This window comes from Musa acuminata, chromosome BXJ1-8, assembly GCF_036884655.1.
Source record: "Musa acuminata AAA Group cultivar baxijiao chromosome BXJ1-8, Cavendish_Baxijiao_AAA, whole genome shotgun sequence".
In the NCBI taxonomy this organism is placed as follows: Eukaryota; Viridiplantae; Streptophyta; class Magnoliopsida; order Zingiberales; family Musaceae; genus Musa; species Musa acuminata.
The window spans coordinates 2,293,149-2,314,342 of NC_088334.1; the positions used below are offsets into that span (position 1 = coordinate 2,293,149).

At 36.9% G+C, this 21,194-nt stretch overlaps 2 protein-coding genes and 1 long non-coding RNA gene across 3 annotated transcripts; 2 read left to right on the plus strand and 1 right to left on the minus strand.

Annotated features, from left to right (window-relative positions):
• Positions 1-1,734: 1,734 nt before the first annotated feature.
• Positions 1,735-7,365, plus strand: LOC103993977 (uncharacterized). Its single transcript, XM_009414227.3, has 12 exons — positions 1,735-1,874; positions 1,990-2,010; positions 2,088-2,188; positions 2,260-2,317; positions 2,412-2,455; positions 2,555-2,635; positions 3,166-3,236; positions 3,846-3,956; positions 4,759-4,841; positions 5,233-5,449; positions 6,398-6,481; positions 6,986-7,365. The coding sequence occupies exons 1-12, from the start codon at positions 1,850-1,852 to the stop codon at positions 7,053-7,055; spliced, it is 966 nt and encodes a 321-aa protein (XP_009412502.2). The 5' UTR covers positions 1,735-1,849; the 3' UTR covers positions 7,056-7,365.
• A 458-nt stretch (positions 7,366-7,823) lies between these two features.
• LOC135680611 (uncharacterized) lies at positions 7,824-8,705 on the plus strand. The gene is made up of 2 exons (XR_010515491.1): positions 7,824-8,194; positions 8,542-8,705. It is a non-coding gene; the product is annotated as an uncharacterized LOC135680611 (long non-coding RNA).
• Positions 8,706-10,227: 1,522 nt separating this feature from the next.
• On the minus strand, positions 10,228-19,978 carry LOC135581035 (uncharacterized). The gene is made up of 11 exons (XM_065194652.1): positions 19,795-19,978; positions 17,680-18,404; positions 17,281-17,458; positions 16,785-17,013; positions 15,272-15,411; positions 14,754-15,043; positions 13,910-14,122; positions 13,279-13,767; positions 12,525-13,187; positions 11,243-11,767; positions 10,228-10,709 (listed from the first exon to the last, which is right to left on the minus strand). Exons 2-11 carry the CDS (start codon positions 17,947-17,949, stop codon positions 10,473-10,475), a joined length of 3,234 nt encoding a protein of 1,077 aa, XP_065050724.1. The 5' UTR covers positions 17,950-18,404; positions 19,795-19,978; the 3' UTR covers positions 10,228-10,472.
• Between the last annotated feature and the right edge of the window lie 1,216 nt (positions 19,979-21,194).

The window sequence follows — 21,194 nt, forward strand, 5'->3', positions numbered from 1 at the left end:
CCCTATTATCCATTGTCTCGTATATGTATCATTTTTTTTATGATTAGTAGGTCCGCATCTATGACACTATGATACCCATTTAAATCAACATCCATCCTAACTGATTCTTGGTTTTAGGTAGTTAAGTCCATCTTGACTCATCATCACTTTTTCACCCCTATTATCCATCGCCTCATATATGTATCCCTTTCTTTATAATTAGTAGGTCTGCATCTATGGCACTATGGTACTTATTTGAGTCAACATTCATCCTAACTGATTCTTGGTTTTAGGTAGTTAAGTCCATCTAGACTCATCATCGTTTTTTTACTCTTTTCTACCATATGTTTTAATACCTCTATGTTCTCCAATAGTTTCCTTTGATCGAAAAAAAGATCCATTGCAACTCTTATGCATGGATTTTGTTATCATGTTATAGAGCTCACATCAATTTTATTCTCCTTTGTGTCTTTGCTATCAACATTTGCTTGCTTGGCCTTGTCCTTCGACTTGTCGAACTCCCTCAAGCGAATATGAGCTCTAAAGCAATTCAACTCTTCAACTGCTTCAATCATACCTATGTATAATCAAGTTTCTCCTATAAGATTCATTAGTATTTGCACTTAAAAATTTTCCTCAGTAGTACACAACCCATATATGTTGATGAATAAGACTTTCATTTATATAACATTTGATACATGTATGAGAGATATGTCTCTGCGATACCATGACATTTATTTCTTGAATATATAACCCTTTTTATTATCATGTTGTTTTTCAAAATGGAGTTACTAGTAGCTCTCAATCCATTGTACTATGTCATCTCTGATTATATCTCCATTACACTATTGTCTTTTGTGGGATGAAATCAGATTATGATCTCTTCATGTATGGCCTCTACTAGCACATTATAGGGCCTTTACCATCTCTGATTGTATTCGATCTTTTGGCAATCGATTATTGTCTACTCGCTCTTGGGACACACATGGACGAACCATAGCTCTAGGATAGTCCGACACTTAGTAACTCTTGAAGTCCACTGACCTTGCTAGCTAAAATTAGTATGTCATTATCTTGATCCACGGCCCGTAACCCGAGCATAATTTTCATTATGCATAACTTATTTTGTAGTAACTTGAATGGCAGAATTATGACATATTTATCAAGAGTACCCAACTTTGTATCCTCTTACCTCATGATAAAGTCTTATGACTCCAACTTCATCTATATAAGTTTGTCACCTAAGTCTCTTTATCAATTGCTTATTCGCGATAATGTATATGTGTCTCAAAGCTCCCTTTGACTTTAGCTCCATATAAGAAGAGTTCGCTCCATCAGAACGAAAGACCTATGAAATAGGATCGAGGGTCCGACGAGGGCCATACAACCTCCTCACACCCCCTCTTCGCTATTGACCAAGGCAAAGAAGAAGGGGGGTAGCTCGCTCTCATGGCTAACAATGACGATAGAGGTCGATGAGTTGATGAGCGATAATGATAAGGCAATGAAACACGAGATGAAAGGGGGTAAAAGTATGACTAAGGTTGGTACAAATGGAGGCGCAACCAAGGGTTGATGCCGATAAAGGTGCGATGAGGTAAAATGACCTTTTTTATGCAACCAAGATGCTCTTTTCAAACTATACTAAATGAGAAATTAAGAAAGTTAGAGTTTTTTAATTATCATATATGTATATATATATATATATATATATATATATATATACTTGTCAAAATTTGTCATTCTGAGCGGCGAATTTATATATACGCTTAACCACCACAAGAGCTGAGAAAGTCCGTAACCCATCATCGCATCCCTCGCGGCTTCCATTGTTTGCTGATTCTTCCTCAACTTCGAGTCGAACATCACCATGTCTTCGACAGTCCGAATGATAGGCAAGTGCTCGTCGCCACTCTCCCTTCTATCTCACTCGATCGATCCCTTTCCTCCTCCAATTTCTACTAACGCCTTTCTGTTCCTGCCTTCCCGATCGACCGACATCCAACACAGACATCGCCGTCAACTTCACAGGTTCACCTCCCATCATCAGCGCAATAAAGGTCGTACCTTTTGTTCCTTCATCCTAAACCTTGTTGGGTGCCCTGCAGATTACATGTTCAAGGGGATCTACAATGGCCGGCAGTGCCATGCCGCCGACATCCCCGCCGTACTTGCTCGGGCGTGGAGCGCCGGCGTCGACCGTATCATCGTAACTACTGTTTCTGCTGCTTTGGCTCCTCATATGTATGTATATATGCCTCATTTGACTTTTGGGTATAGGTCACAGGAGGTTCTCTTCAGGAATCCAAGGAAGCCCTCGCCATCGCAGAAACCGATGGTTGGTTCAGTGTCACCTGCTCTGACTCCGGCGTTATTTAGTTCAGCTATGTGCTTGCTCATTAGGTGTTTGATGTAATGTTCATAATGTCCAGGACGGCTCTTCTGCACGGTTGGGGTTCATCCTACTAGATGCAAGGTGGCCAATCTGCTTCACTGCATCAGTAGAAGAGTTACCACCTGTTGGTGATATTTTTTTTGGATCTTTGATTGAGTGACCAGGTATTTTGTTACTCAGGAATTTGAAGAGAGTGGGGATCCAGAGCAACATTTCCAGGCGCTTGTGTCATTAGCTCGGGAGGGAATTCAGAAAGGGAAGGTAGGCCTCAAAATAACATGACATTGTTAGTGGCAGGACATATTTCTGTTATATCTTTTGCTGTCTCTGTTATGAATTTAATTGTTATGAAATGAGATGCTGTTAAATAGCAATCTGACTGCTTGCTCTCCTTGTATATTCTCTATACGTTCCTCTTGTTTACAATGTTTAGATAGGTCAATTCAGAAAAGTTATAGGATACTTGGCAACATAGTTGCTCCATGGCAGGAGAAGACATTGTAGACCAGCACCGAGTTATGACCTTTTAAAAGCATATTTTCTTGCTGTTTCACTGATTGTAGATATCTAGTAGGAGGATAGGAAACATCATCTTCTTTCTCCCAATGAAATGGATAAAATGCTTATATTACTCAGCTGAACTTCAACACTTGACAATACATGATATGTCACAGAAACTGTTTGCTACTAGTTTTTGGATTATCAATGTCGCACCATTATCCTACAGTTGTACATCAATCTTAAAATAAACCCGTTTTTCTATTTGTTTCTGAAGACTTAACTGTATCTAGGTGGTGGCAATTGGAGAATGTGGACTGGACTATGACCGGCTTCAGTTTTGCCCTGCTGATATACAAAAGAAGTATGCTGAAAATTTAATGGACCATTTTGCAGATTTACTTGTGAAATACATATAACAAGCACTGAAGAAGACATGCATATGTTCATTTACATATTTTAGTTCACATTTCTGTGATCTTTAACATCTACAACAAAGTTATGGATGCCATGTCTCTATCACAGAAGTTTATGCTATGAAATGATCGAAATGTGGGATATAACTGCTTTAGTTTCAGGTAGATTTGATATTCAAGTCTCTGGTAACCACAAAAGTGGGCATCCGATAACAGTCCAATGCGAAATAGATTGTTGAATTTGAGCCTAGAATATGTGTTCACTTTTGCCCTTAATTGCTAATTGATATGCTCGAAGGTGTCTAAATTAAAATCATTCTCTCTCTCTCTCTCTCTCTCTCTCTCTCTCTCTCTCTCTCTCTGCAGTTTGCAGGCATGTTTATGCCTCCATTGTGCCAAAAGACCATGTATGGATAGGACACATGCAATACAGACATATACCACAGATAGTTACATATACAAGCATTCTCAATCATTGATGTACAATGTTTGCAAGATAGAAGCTTATTGCATCTTCACTTTTGTACGCTAGTAATGTGTCGAATGTTTCCAACTAGGTACTTCGAGAAGCAATTCGAACTGGCAGAAGCTGTCAAACTGCCTATGTTTCTGCATATGCGTGCTGCTGCTGAAGACTTCTGTGACATTCTCGCTCAAAATAAGGAAAGGTTGCTTAAACTGCAAATTGATTTTCTTAAGTTTGTATCTTTTATATTTATTTTTACTTTTTATTTATCTGCACATAGTCATTGTAACTTCAAGTAAATGACTAAATCAGGTCAGACAATTTTTAGTTATATAAAAGTTTAAACAGGACTGACAAGAATGTGCCAATGAACCCTTTGCAATCCATGTGATTAGCGTTGAAATAATGGAAATAGTTTCTTTCCTTGCAAGGGTAAGATGGGGTATGTTCTCTCCCTAGGCCCCATATAGGCAGGAACCTTCTCTTTTCACTAGAAAAAAAAAAAAAAAAAACTAATGAGGCATAGTCCTTAATAAATTGTTTACCTATTAGTAAAGTTATTGTGCCTTCCTTTTGAATGTAAAAGATTATGCACTTTTACTAGAGGATAGAACTAGTTAATAGCCATGAAATCACAATCTCAACGTTGTTAAACAAAGGAACGTATGATCAAAAAACAAGATAATAACATTTAATGATAAAAAAATGTTAAATGAAACATTTACACAAAAATAGAATATTCTAATAACAAAAAAGAACAAGACAAAAAGCAGAGTGTAGAAAATGGGGAAAACAAAAGAGCAATGAAAAGAAAGATCTGTGCAGTTCATGCTAAATTGAGTAGTTACATGTTTTAATGCTTAATTATTTATATTTCTGTAATATACAGTGAAAGAAGGATATAAAAACTCACTCAATTGTTTGATCCCTTTTAATAACTTCGCCATCTTAGGCACTCTAGTGATTGAGATGGCCGTACATGGTTATATCTGTTTGCTTGACAGGTTCATTTCTGGGGTTGCTCATTCGTTTACTGGAAGTGCAGAAGATCGTGACAGGCTCTTGTCATTTGAAAATCTTTTTATAGGTGACGATTCTATCTACCACTACAATGAGTCTGAGATTTAGCACTGTTACATACTTCAACATGTCTGTAGAGGCCATCTAATAACCCAGTGGTTCTATTTAGAAAATTTTCTTCTCTCATTGATCTTTTAAAGGCAGTAGATCTGACTTTACTCTTTTAGTAGCCTCCTAGCTCTATATTCATACACATTGCATGATCATCTGATATGTTTATATTTCATGTTTTGTAGTTTAAAGGTGTCCTTTTTCATTACTTATATTTGCATATTTTGTAGCTAAGTATTATTCTTATCTTGGACATGATTTGGATTAAGGTCAAAAGTCAGTCTCAAATATAATCATGTTTTTCGTAAGCGATAAGTTCCTTTATCTGTTCTTGCTGTTTATCATAGGCATTAATGGCTGCTCTCTGAAGACACATGACAATCTTGATGCTCTAAGGGGCATTCCTGTTGAGAGGATGATGATAGAGACAGACTCACCATACTGTGAAATCAGGACTACTCATGCTGGAAGGCAATTTGTTAAATCAGATTGGCCTTCTAAGAAAAAAGAAAAGTATGATCATGACTCTACAGTAAAAGGTCGCAATGAGCCTTGTTTTGTTAGGTAATTGAGATTTACTTTATTTTGTTATGCCATCATTTAATTTCTTTTAACGGTTCTCATAAGGCCATGAATTCAGTTTAATGATCTGATTTTTAGTGACGCTTTCTAATTTTTAAGACATATCTAAATCCTTTCTTAGTTACAGAACATGTAGTGCTGACGTTGTCTTAATCTAAATCCCTTCTGAACTGTGGAACATTATAATCTTTGTCTTTCTTAGTGTTTTTTTACTTGTAGAACAGAAGTTCCTATAATTTTTCCAACAGAGATGCCTATGATGTCGTGGCTTGATGTCTCAGAAGATCTATACTAGCTTGCTAGATTTTGCACTTTAATTCTGGCTAATCGATCATATTCAATCATGGCATGAGAGTCCCACCTGTGTTCAATTGTTTGCCTGATATACTACTCCCAGAGACATCCCTTTATTCATCACTTAACTGGAGTCCTTGATGCTACCCACCAGAAATTTCATGATCCTTATGGGAAATTGAGTCTGTCTTGAATCTTCTTACTGCAATTTTAGTGTCGGTTATTTAGAGGCATGTTCTGGTAAGACTTATAAGTTGAGGTCTCAAACATACATTTCTTGGAGAGAAAAAGGTTAACCTAATACTTGAGAATAAAACACAGAGATCAAGTAGTTTTATAGGAAATTGAAAATCAATTAGTTAAACTCATTATGGTGGAACCTTGGTCATTTTTGCTTAGTTGACCTTTTGGGATACCTGTCTTCCAAGCCATTTGTAGTTTCAGTTTCTTTTTATGCAAATCAGGAAAGTCATAGTCTGTTTGAACCGTCATATTGTAGCTAGTATATTCTTCAGCGGGTGCTAATTATCGTATTGAAAGAACTATGCTATAAGTATGGCATCATGTCTTTGGTATGAACTTTCTTCTCAATTATTTGAGCACCTGATATAAAAATAATGAATCTTTGCTTGCCAGGCAAGTCCTTGAAGTTGTAGCTGGCTCTAAAGGCATTGGTGATTTAGAGCACCTGAGCAAAATTTTGTACCACAACACATGCAGGTAATTTCTATTCTTGAGAATGTCTCGAGCTGACCTTAAATCTAAAGAAAGCTTCTACCAGAGCAAAGATAAAGAACTACACAATACAATATGTTTTGAGGTCTTCCATTACTGCTATTCCTTGTAAAGATCACATTCTTTTTTTATCTCACGCTAATTATCTGAAAGTTCAGAGTTTTTACCCAGTTCTTGTAAAATTATCATGGTAGGCCAATCTTTTTGCTATCTAGGGTTCATGTGCTCTGTTGAGTCAGATGTTTGTCCGAATGTTTTGTGCTAGCCGTAAAGGAGAATGTTCATACAGTTTAATTTAAACTCTATCTATGAAGGAGTACCAAATTTTCCTACCAAATTATTAATCAGTGTTTGGTCGATCGGTTACAAATTGGACTTAAGAAATTCCTTTGTAAATCTGACTTCATTTGCACCATGTTCTTTCTTCTTTCTAGGAAAAGAATAATACTTCTCTAAGGTTCTCTTCTTTACTGTGCTTGTTTCTTGTAGGGTCTTCTTCCCCAATGATTTGGATACAGCAGCAGATGCTTTTCTTGAAAGCGGCCATAATGTCCAGTGACAAACAACCAAACAACCGGAAGTGCTTCATTGACAGAGGACTGGTGCATCTAGCATTGTCCGGCAGCAACCGCCTAGGCATCCATTTCTTTTGAGAATGAACAACATGATAATTTTCCTTCTCTTCGGATGCGTGATGGCATTTCTTTTCTACGGCACCCATGGAATGAGTTAGAAGGACTTGCCGCTACTTTTTGTAATTCTAAGACACATGTTTTCCGATTAGATATGTAATTTTGTTGCTAAAACTTGCATACATTTCTTATATGTAAGCTGTCTTAATTATTGAAATATGCAAGATTATATTAGCATATCTGGAGTTTGACCGGCAACCATATATCCATATATTTAACAAAAACAGATCAGATGATAATTTTCTTTTAATTATACCATCTAGGATGATGTTGATGGATGATCTTTAAATTATACCATTTGAGCTTTAATCAATCTTAGAACATATTAAAATATCTCATATCATATCCATTTAGTTTCCTACAAAGAACCCAAACCGAAACCTAACTAAACTGTCTTGGTTTGGGGGAACACAATCTGAGTACCTATTTTTCTATGTAAATCCATTCTAAACCCGATAAAAGCTTATCCAAACCCGGTTTAAATGGATGCAATATGACCAATATCATTACCGTTTAACAACCATCCGCTGACTACCTATCCAAATCCAAAACTCACCATCTACTTAGACACTAAATCATTCTATCCTAACTCGATCTAAACCCGACTAAAGAATACCTTAACACCCGAACAAGGTTGTGGTTAATTCAATATGGTCCCCCATCAACCGGTGTGGTAGTGATGACCTGCTTCTATAACCACACACAAACGCTTCTTCCTCCGCCTTATCGGTCACTCCGCAACCACCACCATGAAAACACTTCTTGGTGCTGGGTGGTCTCCCAGGCTCCCTTCCTGCCCTCTTCGACTCCTACGACCATCTAAAGCACCGGTTTCGCTCCCTCGATGTCAAGGAGACTCGCGGAACGAGACGAGCGGCGGGAAGAGCGATCTGAGCATCGGCTCTCCCATCGTCGTCGTTGAGGCCCCGCCGACGCTCAAGACAGCCACTGCCATGTCTTCGCTTCGGATCAACGCCGGGCTGGTCAAGCAGGGCGATGTCGGCAGGTAGGAGGAGTTAGTCTCAAAGTTGAATCCTGTAACTAAGCTAGTCGACGATGCAAAAGTAGTGGCAGAAGTTAATCACTGCGTTATGGATGTAAAAGTAGCACAAAATAATGAGCCAAAGCATAGTTATGTGCAATTTAAGAGATGGAAATACAAGGAAAGAGAACATAGCATCAAATTCGTAGACATCCACCAAAATTTAATGAAGCTCAGAGCAGTTTATTTGGCTACTTTATGCAATGTAAAATTGTTGATTTCAGCTCGCATCTGCGTGAAAAAGGTTATTTCTAGTAGAATGAAAGTACATCTGGAAATAAACAAGTTTCTTCTTCTTACTTGTACTGCAGAATCATAGCGAGGAAGCCGAAAGACGTATGGGCGGTCCGCCTGGCGATCGGAACATATCTCATAGATGGAAAGTATTTCAAGCCATTAGATGTCGATGAATGAGATCCACATCTGTATTCTACGAAATGTTATCAGAGTATTGAATGCATGTGCAAATTTCATATGCTCTTTATAGTCTGTTCTCATGATCAGATTTAAAGCATGTAATTTTAACAAGAGCACCGCAGATCAAAACATCATGAAGCCAATTGCAACTTTGGTGGATAGAACAGATTGGTGATCACGAAAGTTACCAGTTGCTGATACCCAATGGCATCACAGAGAGGGAAGAGAAGAGAGAGATGTAACCCCAGTGGTAGCAGCATCTTGCCGTTTTCCTCGTAGAACATGCGTTGCTCGGTTTGCACTGCTATCCTCCACTGCCAATGGAAGGGTCTTCAAGAGACGGTGAGCCGAACAAGACTCTCGATGATGCGGGAATTGGGAGGATCTCAATCTGTAGTGACCGGACGTCACCGTGCTTTTGACATTACATTGATTAAGCTAAACCCGATCATAATTCTCTCGATAAAAAGGTTTCACAACGTCGGATTCTGCTTGTTTTTCCATCGAATCGGAGTTTAGCTTTCTCGATTTGCTCGCATGCTCTCGGCACACTCCTCGAAGATCAAGACTGCCATGAGCAGAACTATTCCGACGTCCCCGTTCTTCCCTGGAATCTTAATTTAGCTTTCTCAAAGTTTCTAACATCCGACTTCTACCCATTTGACATTGCTCAGCACAAAGCCGCCGACCTCTTCCAAGACCGTCAATCACTACAAGAATGTCTCTCAAACAGATCGCATCCACCTATCTTATCAGTTCCCCGTTCGTATCCTCTTCGAATCCCCAATCTTCCTCACCCTCAAATCTCTCGACAGCGAAAAGAAGAGATCCATAAATCGTCACCAGAAAACACACACAATCAAAAGAAGAGATCAATTACCATGAGAAGGTCATTCATCTTCGAAGGAGGAGCTCCAGACGAATCGGGCGATCTACCGGACAAGAAACCCCAACTCGGAACCAAGGATGGGATTTGAATCGGACAAACTGAAGTAGAAACCAACCGACGGGGTTAAATCTTAACCATACCAATGGCGGGAGATTAAACGAGGGTTTCGAATTGAAATCAAATGCGCGCCAACGTGAGAGTGGCACCCAACCACACACATGCTGTGGACACACTGCTCCTCAAAGACCTAATGCTTTTTGATATTACATCAATTTTGATGCATGGAAATTTGAATCAAAATCAAAATGCAATTTTAAATTTTAAACCCTATCGAACTTTCAGGATTTTTCATGTAATATAATTAATGATATATCTAAACAACTTGTGTGGAAAAGGGTAGCTTTTTTATTTTAAATGAACAAATTAAAGATTTGAAACTTATAAATTATGATATATCAAAATTCACTTATAAAAAATAAAGCAAATATCTAAACACACAACCATAGATATCTTTAATAATTAAATATGATCAATAACCCATCAGAATTACCGGTATGGACCAGAGGCCAATTGGAGAGAAAACTCAAACATGCTGTGCATAACAACAGCTTATATTTTTTTAAGATGGTGAAGTTATGAAATTGTTACAACATTACTGAAGTAAATGGAGGAATTAAAACTTTAACATGGATAATGCAATTCTCCAGCTGTTTTATTTACTTGTCACCTGGATCCAGTTTTTACAAAACCCATATATGTTAATAAGCATGCACCAGTGCAATCTAAAACCAAAATACAAAAATACTTGACGGCAGCAGAATTGTTAAAAATGAGGATAGATTGTGAAGGAAAAGAAGTTACAGCATCTGTACAGCCACATTTACAAGTCTACCTAGAAAGAAGGAAGAACATAAAAGCTCTTACTGATCACAATGGTTAATGGTGAGGTTTCACCAGTTTGACACTACTGTAGAAGCGCTTAAGGTCCTTCATTGCCCTCTCTTCAATCTGGATCGACCGGATGGATGATGGAGCATCAGTCTCAGGCTTGAACCAGCGGTTTGGAACGGAGTCCTTAGGGCCACCAGCCTCCGAAGGTGAGCCTATTGAAGATACTGAGAAGCCTGATATTTTGGTTTTAGGGCTGTGTGAGATGTTCACCTGTCTTTTCTCCTGTTAACATGATATTTATTATTTTCAGAAGGTAGAAAAATGGACAATGCAATGCTATGGTTAAGGTGAAAGAAAAAGGAAAAAGTATAACTACCAACACTGATAAACAAAGGCTCAATATCAGTCATAAAAAATGAGTCAAGCACCGTATAGACTGAAAGTCCAAATTGTATCAGCAATGTCAAAACATGTACCAGAAACAATCCAGCAGACAATGTGTAGGTAGAGAAGAGAATTTCAAACTCTTAATTTGCAATGAGCAAGGGACTGACGATGCTACACCAAAAGCTTAGACTAGTAACTCTTAAGACTACAAATTTGTACAACTGTTTTGAGTGATATAACATACTAAATTAATCACTTCCAAAAAATATCTAGTGACTGACAATATGTAAAAATTATATATTATAAATGACTACCAAAAACCAGGTTACCACAATCAAGTCAATAGTCAATATAAATAGCCCAGAGTCGTAGTTGGTATATATTAAGATGGTAATAATCTGCAATATTACTTTGATTATGTCCCATACCTGCTGCAACTGTATATCCCTTAATAATGGCCGGTTCAGACCAGGTGAAGTTCCTGAAGATGACCAAGGAGGTGTGCTCTTTTCACCGTCAGGTCCAGCAACTCCTTCTGCTGGGACTATAACTATTGGGCTTGATATGTTTGGCAGGAATGAACCTAATCGAACCTTTCCACTATTTGCAGGATCTGTTGGATCTTCACACCTACCTTTCGACCTCATAGGAATTATTTCTTTTGTTTTGCTCTGTTCGTTCTGAATATCACGAAGAGAAGTGTGTGTAAATTTAGCACCACCCCACGCTGGTCCCTCATTTTTCGGCATTGGTAGAGGGGCATGTCTGGGGGCATCATCAAGAGCACCACTCAGAAACATCGACAGGCCACCTTTCCTGTTCTTTTTCTTTGACGTGGTTAAATGGGAAGTCTTATTAGTATGGGATAAAGAAATTGCTTTCTCGTTTTTAGAAGAGGTATCTTCCATGGTTATGCTTCTAGTGATGGCATTGACATCCACAGCAGTGTTTTCCTGTTATACAGACAATTTGTCAGAAAAATAATTCAACATTATTAGAACTGAGGTATAAAATCTTAACATTCTAAAACACATATATAATGGTGCACTGTACAAAACATGGAACCCACCTATTACACTTAATTAAAAAATTGAGTATTTAACTAATAAATTAAAATTCAAAGTCTTTCTCCTATGATTTTGTTTGTAACAAGGTTCAAGCCACAATAAAAAAAAGATGCTAATAACTAACATGCAAGTCAATTCAGTCCAAGCAGTCTACGAGAACTCCTATATCTGGTGTATCAGGGACTGCATCATAGGGTCTACCAAAATCCTCCCACCTGTGATTGTGATTTCCAGACTGACAAATGGTCAAATCTAGGAGTGGAAACATCCAGCAACTATGACAATCAAAATCCAGCCCAAAATGGTGCAGTTAGATATATTCAGCAGATGCATATGCAACAAAAGGAGAACTACAGAGTATCCAAACTCTAAGCCTATACTTAACCATTAATCGTTTCCAAAACAACATATTTTAAGGTGCATGAAAGCTGATAGTTGGAGTTAACCCAGAGAGAAGAATCACAAAGCATATATGAAAAGAAAAGAGTTCATAGATGATAACTCTCTCTAAGAAATATCTAAAACAATATGGTCAATTATTTTAGTGGATTCCCCTTTCAGGTTCAACAGAATGTGCAATAAATAATACAAGAAACTAATAAGATTAATATAAAGGTAGAACACAAAGAATTCATAAGATTACCATATTTTCAGCAACTTCAAGAGTTTTGATATCTGGAAAACCCTTAACAGAATTCTGCTCCTCAAATATTTCACTATTTACAGATAAAACTTCAGATTGTGTTGCCTTCTGTTTAGGTTTCCTCCTTTGTTTCCTAGAAATTTCAGCCTTCTTATTCCCCTTTCCATCAGACAAGCCAGAAGACAATAGTGTAGATTCTGTTTCAAGGGGGAAGCCTAGCTCGTTAAGTGCACATTCGAGTGAAGACCTGGTCTGAATCTTTGCAATTTGTTGGTCATCAAGATGATGCCCATTCAACTGCTTAGCCTCAAGGATCTCTATTTGCTGCAATTTTTTCTTAAGAGCTCTGACTTGTTTGAAGACAGTTTGGTCAGTAATCATATCAGTTTGCACAAAACAGTCAACTCTGGAGCTCTCTTGCTTTGTGAGTACATTGTCAGAATTATCTCTAAGCCTAAAATGTCCTTTCTCAATGTCCTCCTCATCACTGTTAATGATGGCAGGGAAAGTAGCAGTTGGTGTGGGAAGGCGACGATAACTCCAGGGTTCCGAAGATCTTGCATCGAGAAGTTTCTCAAGCTTGGCCAGAACTTCAGGTGAGGCACTTGCAATTGCTGATGCCGAGACTGTGAAAATATAATCAAGATTGTGTATAGCTAATTCCTGCATGACTCCTAATTGTTAGGTTTCTCTGACAAAGTAAGGAAAAAGTGATTCCTAGTTCAACTTTGGATGAGAAAATAAAAGAAAATACCTCACAGTGCTTTCTAAGATTATCAGCCTCTAGAGAATCAGCGATTTCCAATAGTTGAATAGCATTCCTTGGCTCCAACAGCAACTCTGCTGCAGCTTTCTCACATAGGCTTTTCAGGCTTGGTATATCCTTGCTACCAACATCATTTTTAATGGTCTTAGGGCTGGTATCAATTTCGATGTCACTGAAAGAATTATCATAATCTAATTCCTCCACTTCAGCATTGACATCTGATAATTGTTCAACAACAGAGACCTCTGATCTGAGAGGATAACTAGGATGATAAAGAGCACAAAGAGCCAGCAAATGAGTTTCACCAACACACACTGAAGTAGCTCGCTTAATGCCATGTAAGCGAGCAGGAATTGGAGTCCCATCCTTATATTTCTTCCCATCCCACATATATACGTCTCCAGTTGTTGTAACAGCAGCAGTCCAATACTTACCTGCTGAAATGCTAATGATATTCGTTCCACATATTGAATAGAGCTAGATGTAAAAGAAAAGGAAAGGTCAGAAAAGAAAAAAAAAAAAAAAGACCACATATAAACAACCAAAATATCATGAACTCGTTGGAGTCATTTCCGTATCTTGACTTCTTAAATCCAAGGATATGTTAACAGTAACAAACCTGCTGGCATCTTAAGTCAGGATCTGAGGAAACCCAATAAAATAGGGCACCATCATCAGTAAGGGCTGTGCTATGAACCACTCCGGCTGCAACTGAAATAACATGAAGCCGCTCCATTCGATGAAACTTAAGGGGTGTATTTCCACTTTTTTTAATATTTCTGCTAACAACAACACGTTTTGGGGTGACAAGGCGATGGCCCCAAGTAAATACCTATCAAAGTTTTAAAGAACACATAAACTAAGCTCAGTGCAAGTTGAAATCACAAGACATCAACCAAACTCCAAAATCAAGGGACCACCATTCAAGATGAAACTAGAGGTGAAGCAATTCACAGCTTTTTAATTATACTGTTAGGAATTGGTATAGTGTCAAGGTGGACCAACAGGATAAGAGGCAGGACATGAAAGTTTCAATTTATGAGGCTAAGAAACCTATAAGACTGGGTCCCATGGCATCAAAGAAGTCAATAGCAGGCATTGATTAGCAGAAACCAATGAACTGCATGCATAAATTCAACAATAAATAAGCATTGGCAAGTCAGAGAGGATAAACATGTAACCTGCATGAAGCATGATCACCATCATACCATTTAAAGGCTGACAAGCAGTGTAAAGTGTGAACCAGCTGGTGAAGAAAATACATTGAACTGCTTGAAAACCACTAAATTTATTTCAAGTTATTTTACTTGCTTCCCACAATATTTGTTAGTGCTCTTGATCATGATTCTTCACTATTTCCCTTTAGGGGAATGCTAACTTGATTTATTATTGTTAAAACTTGTTTTAGAAAAGAAAATTTGTACCAACAATCCATCTTTCCACTTATATGGGTGGATATTTACCTCACCATCAGCTCCTAAAACTATTGTATGATACTTGGCTGCAGAAACTCCTCTGAAGACTTTCCCCTTCAAGTACTCAACCATTCTTGGTATGGAATTTGAGACTGAATTGGAGGTACCATAACCAAGCTGACCTTCCTTGTTGCAGCCCCATGTAAAAACTTCACCAGACTCAGCAACTGCAGCAGAGTGCTTGTTTCCAGCAGCAACAGCAATGACTTTTACTTTAAGGGAACTCACCCTCCTCGGTGTGGGTTGTGTATCAACAGAAGTATAGCCAAGCTGACCCTCTGCATGCAATATTTATACCACAACAAATAAGGAATCATTTTCAAACCTAAATGTCATGACCTAATGGTATTAGCTCACAAGTCATGAATAGATGGGAGTAAAAAATATAATTTGGAGAATATGATGGCTGAAAAGAAACAGAACTGCTGCATAATCCAATGGCCTATCTATACCTGAGAACAGAACAAACATGTTTATCAGCAGAAAAAAGATGCAGAACAATGTACCTCTATTTGATCCCCAAGTAAAAACCTCTCCACTCTCTGTAGCAATTACTGTATGATGCTTGGCTGCTGCCACAATCTTGACTCGACGAGTACCCAAGCCCAATATCACCTGCCGAGGCGTGATCACAGCAGCTTGACCACTGCAAAAAACAACAAAGCATGAAAGCCATTACAGGAGTGCACTTGTTATAGGACCAGAAAAGACACTGCATTGTTACACCACATAAAAATAGCATAAAGATGGATTCCATTAAGACACTATCAGCACCATCCAACTACCATGAAAATTCAATTACTAGCTCAACCAGCAACCCCCAAAGATTTATGACACAAAAAGCTCCATCAGCACAAATTATTCAGCTTTGCTATATGCTTGAAAATAAATCAATTAATTGTTTCCTAAAGTTTAACTAGAGAGAGCATGCAACAACTAAGGACAACCCACCCGAACCCTAGAAAAAGAAAAAAGAAAGAAAATAACACAAATAGTTTACATTTTTCCTTCCTCAAACCATACATTTCCACTCTTGTCATAATAATTGGTGTTATTTGATATTAAAATCTTATCACATTTCTACTTCATCATCTGTTTTTTTATTTCCATGAAGTTTAGTTCACTATAGACCACCTAATCGCTTCTTCCATTATCATGCTCGACTAGGTTAGGAAATTACAATGCTAAATCAACATGGAGTTCAACTTTTGTGGGATATCTACTTTTGATTTTGTCTTCCAATAGAAAATACCTGAAATTTGACAAGCAGAAAAATTTTCCAGTGACAAAAAATTTCAGAACATTTTTTAAAAAGAAAAAAGTAAATAAAATGTATAAACTTGATTATTTAAGGCTGCAAATTATTATATTTATGTATCCCAACAAGGTGATGCTTTCTAGCAATCACCTATAAGATGACTAATTTAATTGCTTATACAAGTGAATACAAGGTACAACATAAAGTGGCTAGAGAAACAAGCAAATACTTAGAAAAAGACAAATATTCAGGTTAAAAAAATATAGTGCATAGCATTTGCAGATAATTATTTTATTTTATTTATAATGTGAAATATTGTTTCTTTCAAGAAAAAAAAACAATCACTTGTGGAATGGTTTGTTTATTCAAAATAATTCATAGACTTGAGCCCTTTTTCAACTTGCTTATACTTTATTTCTGAATATTCCCATGATCGGGGTTTGTAGTATATATTTATCATTACAAGGTAATTAATATTTGCCATCTGCTTTTCTATAACAGACAATTCAGACATTTAATTGCTATATGACTTGCTATCTGGAGTAGAACAAGTTACTGTCATGTACACCCTGTGGCCTCTGAATTAAACATCCAATGAACAATATAAACTGATGTCCACTTGAACTTCGTGAAGATTATTGATAGTGTTCAGCCCTTGAATCCTATAGGCACCTCCCAACCCTTAAAAATAAAAAAGGAACACTGAATGCTCCTATTTACATGACATTCAGAAGAGACCAAATTAGACAGAAACCATATACCTGTGAACATCAAAATCTGGATGGCCCAACCGACCACCCCTTCCATATCCCCAAGTATAAAGTTGCCCATCAGAACCAACAGCTACACTATGAAACTTTGAAGCAGCAATTATCTTAATACAAGAGCTCTGGAGTGCATCAACTTTGCATGGCAACTTCTGAATATGAGCGTTGCCTGTTCCCAGCTGATAGTTTGTCCCACTACCCCAACTGAAGACTTCTGTTGCAACTAAAATGACAGAGAAACAGGAATAAGAAATTAAAAATATGATCCAAATAGTATATTCAGTTTGAACAACCAAGAGAAAGGCATGTACTCACCCGGCAAATGACAATGTAACAAAATCCAACACAAAAAGTTGAGATTAAGTAATCAACAATATGCACTCGACAATTTACCTGAGACTTAATACTATAAATGAGCATATAGCAGGTAATTATAATTGTTAAGAAAATTTTAGCTCGGTTGTTCCAATGTTCAATAGAAATGAGGTACCTGAATCAGATGCATTTCCTGTGGCCAGAAACACAGGTCCAGAAAGAAGATCAACAGGAATACGGCATTTAGAGTCTTCCAAAGCGAGAGATGCACCGGCTTGTAGAAGAACGTTGGCCACAGCAAGATGACCAAAATGAAGTGCCCTATGGAGACTGCTCCATCCTGACTCCCCATCCTGAAAGTAATTCTAATCTCAAGAGATCTGACCATATCATAAAATCTAATAATAGTCCAAGAAAGATGCAAAAGTTTCTACTAATATAGAACGAAACATAGAAATCGAGCAAACCAAAGAGGTGAAATATCTTTGAATCTGTCAGAGCACTATGCATAACATGTCAGCAAACGATGATATTTATCTGGGCAAAGCAACAAATAAAAGTTTGAATAGCATACCCTTGAATCAGGATCAGCACCAGCAGCAAGAAGCCTCTTCACAATAGGAACATGATTCCTCCATGTTGCTATATGAAGAGGAGTGAGGCCAAATACATTTCTCGCATCAATGTTTCCACCATTCTTCTTTAGTGATAACAAAGCTAAATCAAGTTCAACTACAGACCCTTGTTTGCAGATAAACCATAGATCTTTCTGAGAACTGCTTGAAGAAAACTTGCGATTAGATGTCTGCCTCACTGAGCCTGAATGAGGCACCAAGCCCTCCATATAACTGACAGTATGTTTCAATCAAAAACAGTTTGATGGTAGCTCCAAGCGTTTACTACTTTGAGAGCTGAGGCAGTTCTACAAGGTCCACTTCTCCAAGGAAGTGCTATTATACTCTAAATAATCTAATCCATTTTGCCGGCCTAAGTCACAAATTACCATAAGATCAGCTCGCACACATTGCAGAATTTCCAAGAGCCAGATGACTGAACATTGTCAACCAACAAAATACAAACAATTTTTGACTATACAATATCAGTTCACATCAGCAGAAGCTAGTCATGCACTTATCACAAAGCCCATAGTCTTTTTCCAATAGAAGATTGTCTTTGTTGTAGTCAAAGCGATAAACTGATCCTGATCCTGATGCTGGTATATCAGTCTATCAAGATATGTTCCTCCCAATTTACACCAACAACCATGAAGTGAAAAAGGAAAATGTACTGTAAAGATTCCTGAAAATATTCAATTAATTAGTTCATAAAGACAGTACATCGTCAGTCAGCTAAATCAAATGAACACCATCACATGGAACGGTTACCTATTGACGTCTAAAAAGGAAAGCACATAAAGATTTATTTGGTATTTAAGAGCAGACCTCAAGTATGTCACTATAAAACAGAACAAATAATAATAATAATACTTGTGTTTATCTTGGAAGGCAACAATGCTTTAATATGCAAACTAGAAACTAAATTAAGCAGTAGCCTCAAATTATTGCCATCATCATCATAAACTTCACAGCATGCAATTAACCCACACTTTGAACATCATGTCTGTTTATCTGATCCAACTGACTTTTGGTTTCTCTTCTCATTTAAATATATACCCAACAGTTATTTATTAACCTGCCAAATATATACATCGATTCAATTCTATCATTGAATGTTAATCTTTTAAAAGGAAGTAACCGGTTAGTTGCATTAAGGAAGCACATATACATAGTGAAAATTTCGAAAATTTTTAAAAGATCTAACAGTTGTCAGGTGTCATAATCTAAATAATGAAATGCTCTATGAATTTGAGATGCAAATGCAGTTCAACAAGATCTTGAGGCATTATTTGTATACCATCAGATTGCAGGAATATTCTGTAGAAAAATGAGAGTTATACATGTGCCATTTTACATTATACTGACAAGTAAAACAATTGCTACCCCAAAAGTAAAACAGAAACTAAATGGTAATTCTTGAAATTTATGTCATGCATCGAGTGCCAGCAAAATAATATATAGCAGTATTTATATTTTACATGTAATAAACATGTAAAACCTTTTTGCCACCAGGGTCAACAAACAGAACAACTAATAGGTGCAGACTACAATTGAGACCAAAATTTAATGGTCCTTAAGTCTAGATCCAGCAGTAGATTTTAAACATGGCACAAGCCTTCCCAAAAGGAAGAAAGTCCATGTTGTTTATCAATTAATAAACATACTCAAGATCCAGGAAACGAATTACACATCGAAATGTAGAAAGAAACATACGCAGGCACGTCTAGAACTCCAAATCCACCGCCAAATTGGAGAGCCCTCACAAGATCTAGGATCGCCTCAATGGCGAGCCCCCAAAATCATACATTTCCGACAAAATAAAAATAAAAAAAACGAGACTTTTGCCATCACGACATGAACAAGATCAAACTTTTCGACAAAAAATCCCTCGCTCAGAAGAGTAAAATGCCGCAGAAAGACCACCGCCCGAGTAAAATGGGCTAAAATCTCCCAACGAAAACGAAGGGCAAGAGAGTAATCCCATCAAACCATGTTCAATCGGAGCTTCTGCGGACGTAGAGGCCACCAAATCAAATCAAACCTAGAAAAAGAACCGGCGAGGAAGAACCCACCTGAAATCGCCAGTGATGGGGACCAAGAGAAACCAATCCGTAGGGTGCGTGCTGGCTTTTCCTGTTTGCTTTGCAGGGTTTGCGTTTAACGGAGGGAAGGAGAGGCGAATCCTCGCACGGAATATGCCCCCACGGGGGAGGTCTGGTGAAACCCCCCAACTCGCTCTCTCTCTCTCTCTCTCTCTCTCTCTCTCATTATTTTCTCCACACCGCAATTCCACTACCATAGGGGCATTTCCGGAACAAAAATAAGCAGTTGCCATTCTTGACATTTTAAACAAACATTTTATTTTAACTAATTATGTAAATAATTACTAAATGACAATTTATTCGGAAAAATATTAAAAAATTTAGAGGTTTTCTTTTCTTTTTTTTTCTTTTTACAAGACATAAGATTGGATTGGAATTTTTGAGGATAAATTTGAAGTTGTCGAGTAGCCATCTTAAATTATTAATTTATTATATTTAAATAATCACAATGAATCGTAATAATTATTTAAGTGATTAATAAAAACGAAATTTTATTTGGTAAAATATATACGAAAATATGAGGTTTTTCTTTTTTTGAACTATAAAAAAATCGATTAGTCATATTAAATTGCCATTTTTTCTTATTTAACTTGTTAACATTTTTAGCTATATAATGAAATTTTAATTTTCATTTAAATTATTGTTTTATTATTTTGGTAAAATGACAGCAGGGGAAATAATGTGCTTTGAAAAGGACCAAAATACTCATTTGAATAAACACCAATAATTTTTCAAAGTACTAAACCAATTATCACAACTTCTTATTATATAAAAATTATAGAAACCATGATTATTTGGAGTTGGATCCTATGTTCTTTGTATACTTGTTATAGTTGTTGATTGATATAATTATAGGCTTCTTTGTATACTTGTTATATATATATATATATATATATCCTTTCAAAAATTAGAAGTTTTTCATGTATGTCATTATAATTTACATTAATATCTTCTAAAAACTCATTATGATGTGTGTGCATGTATGCATTCTATATTAAAAATTTTAATGATAACTAATCTGTTTCTAAAATTTGCCTTGTATATATAAACTCCAAACTTAAAATTGATCTTGATGTGTGGTTTAGAATTAGTTTGATTCTCCTATTAAATCATGAGGAATCAGAGAACATTAGATATCATTTATTTGAACGATATTAATTTACATTATACTCTTCTTATACCTTTTTTTTTTTTACAGTTAATGGCATGTGATATCAACTGCACTAAAGCCATAATTATATCCTTGCAAAATAAATATTGACTTTGGGACATATAATCGTATAAAAGAAACGGATAGTTTTTGAGTGATTCCACGTAACATCTCTTTAGTTGTTGAAAAAAATTTTATCACAGTTGGATGGCTCGATCTT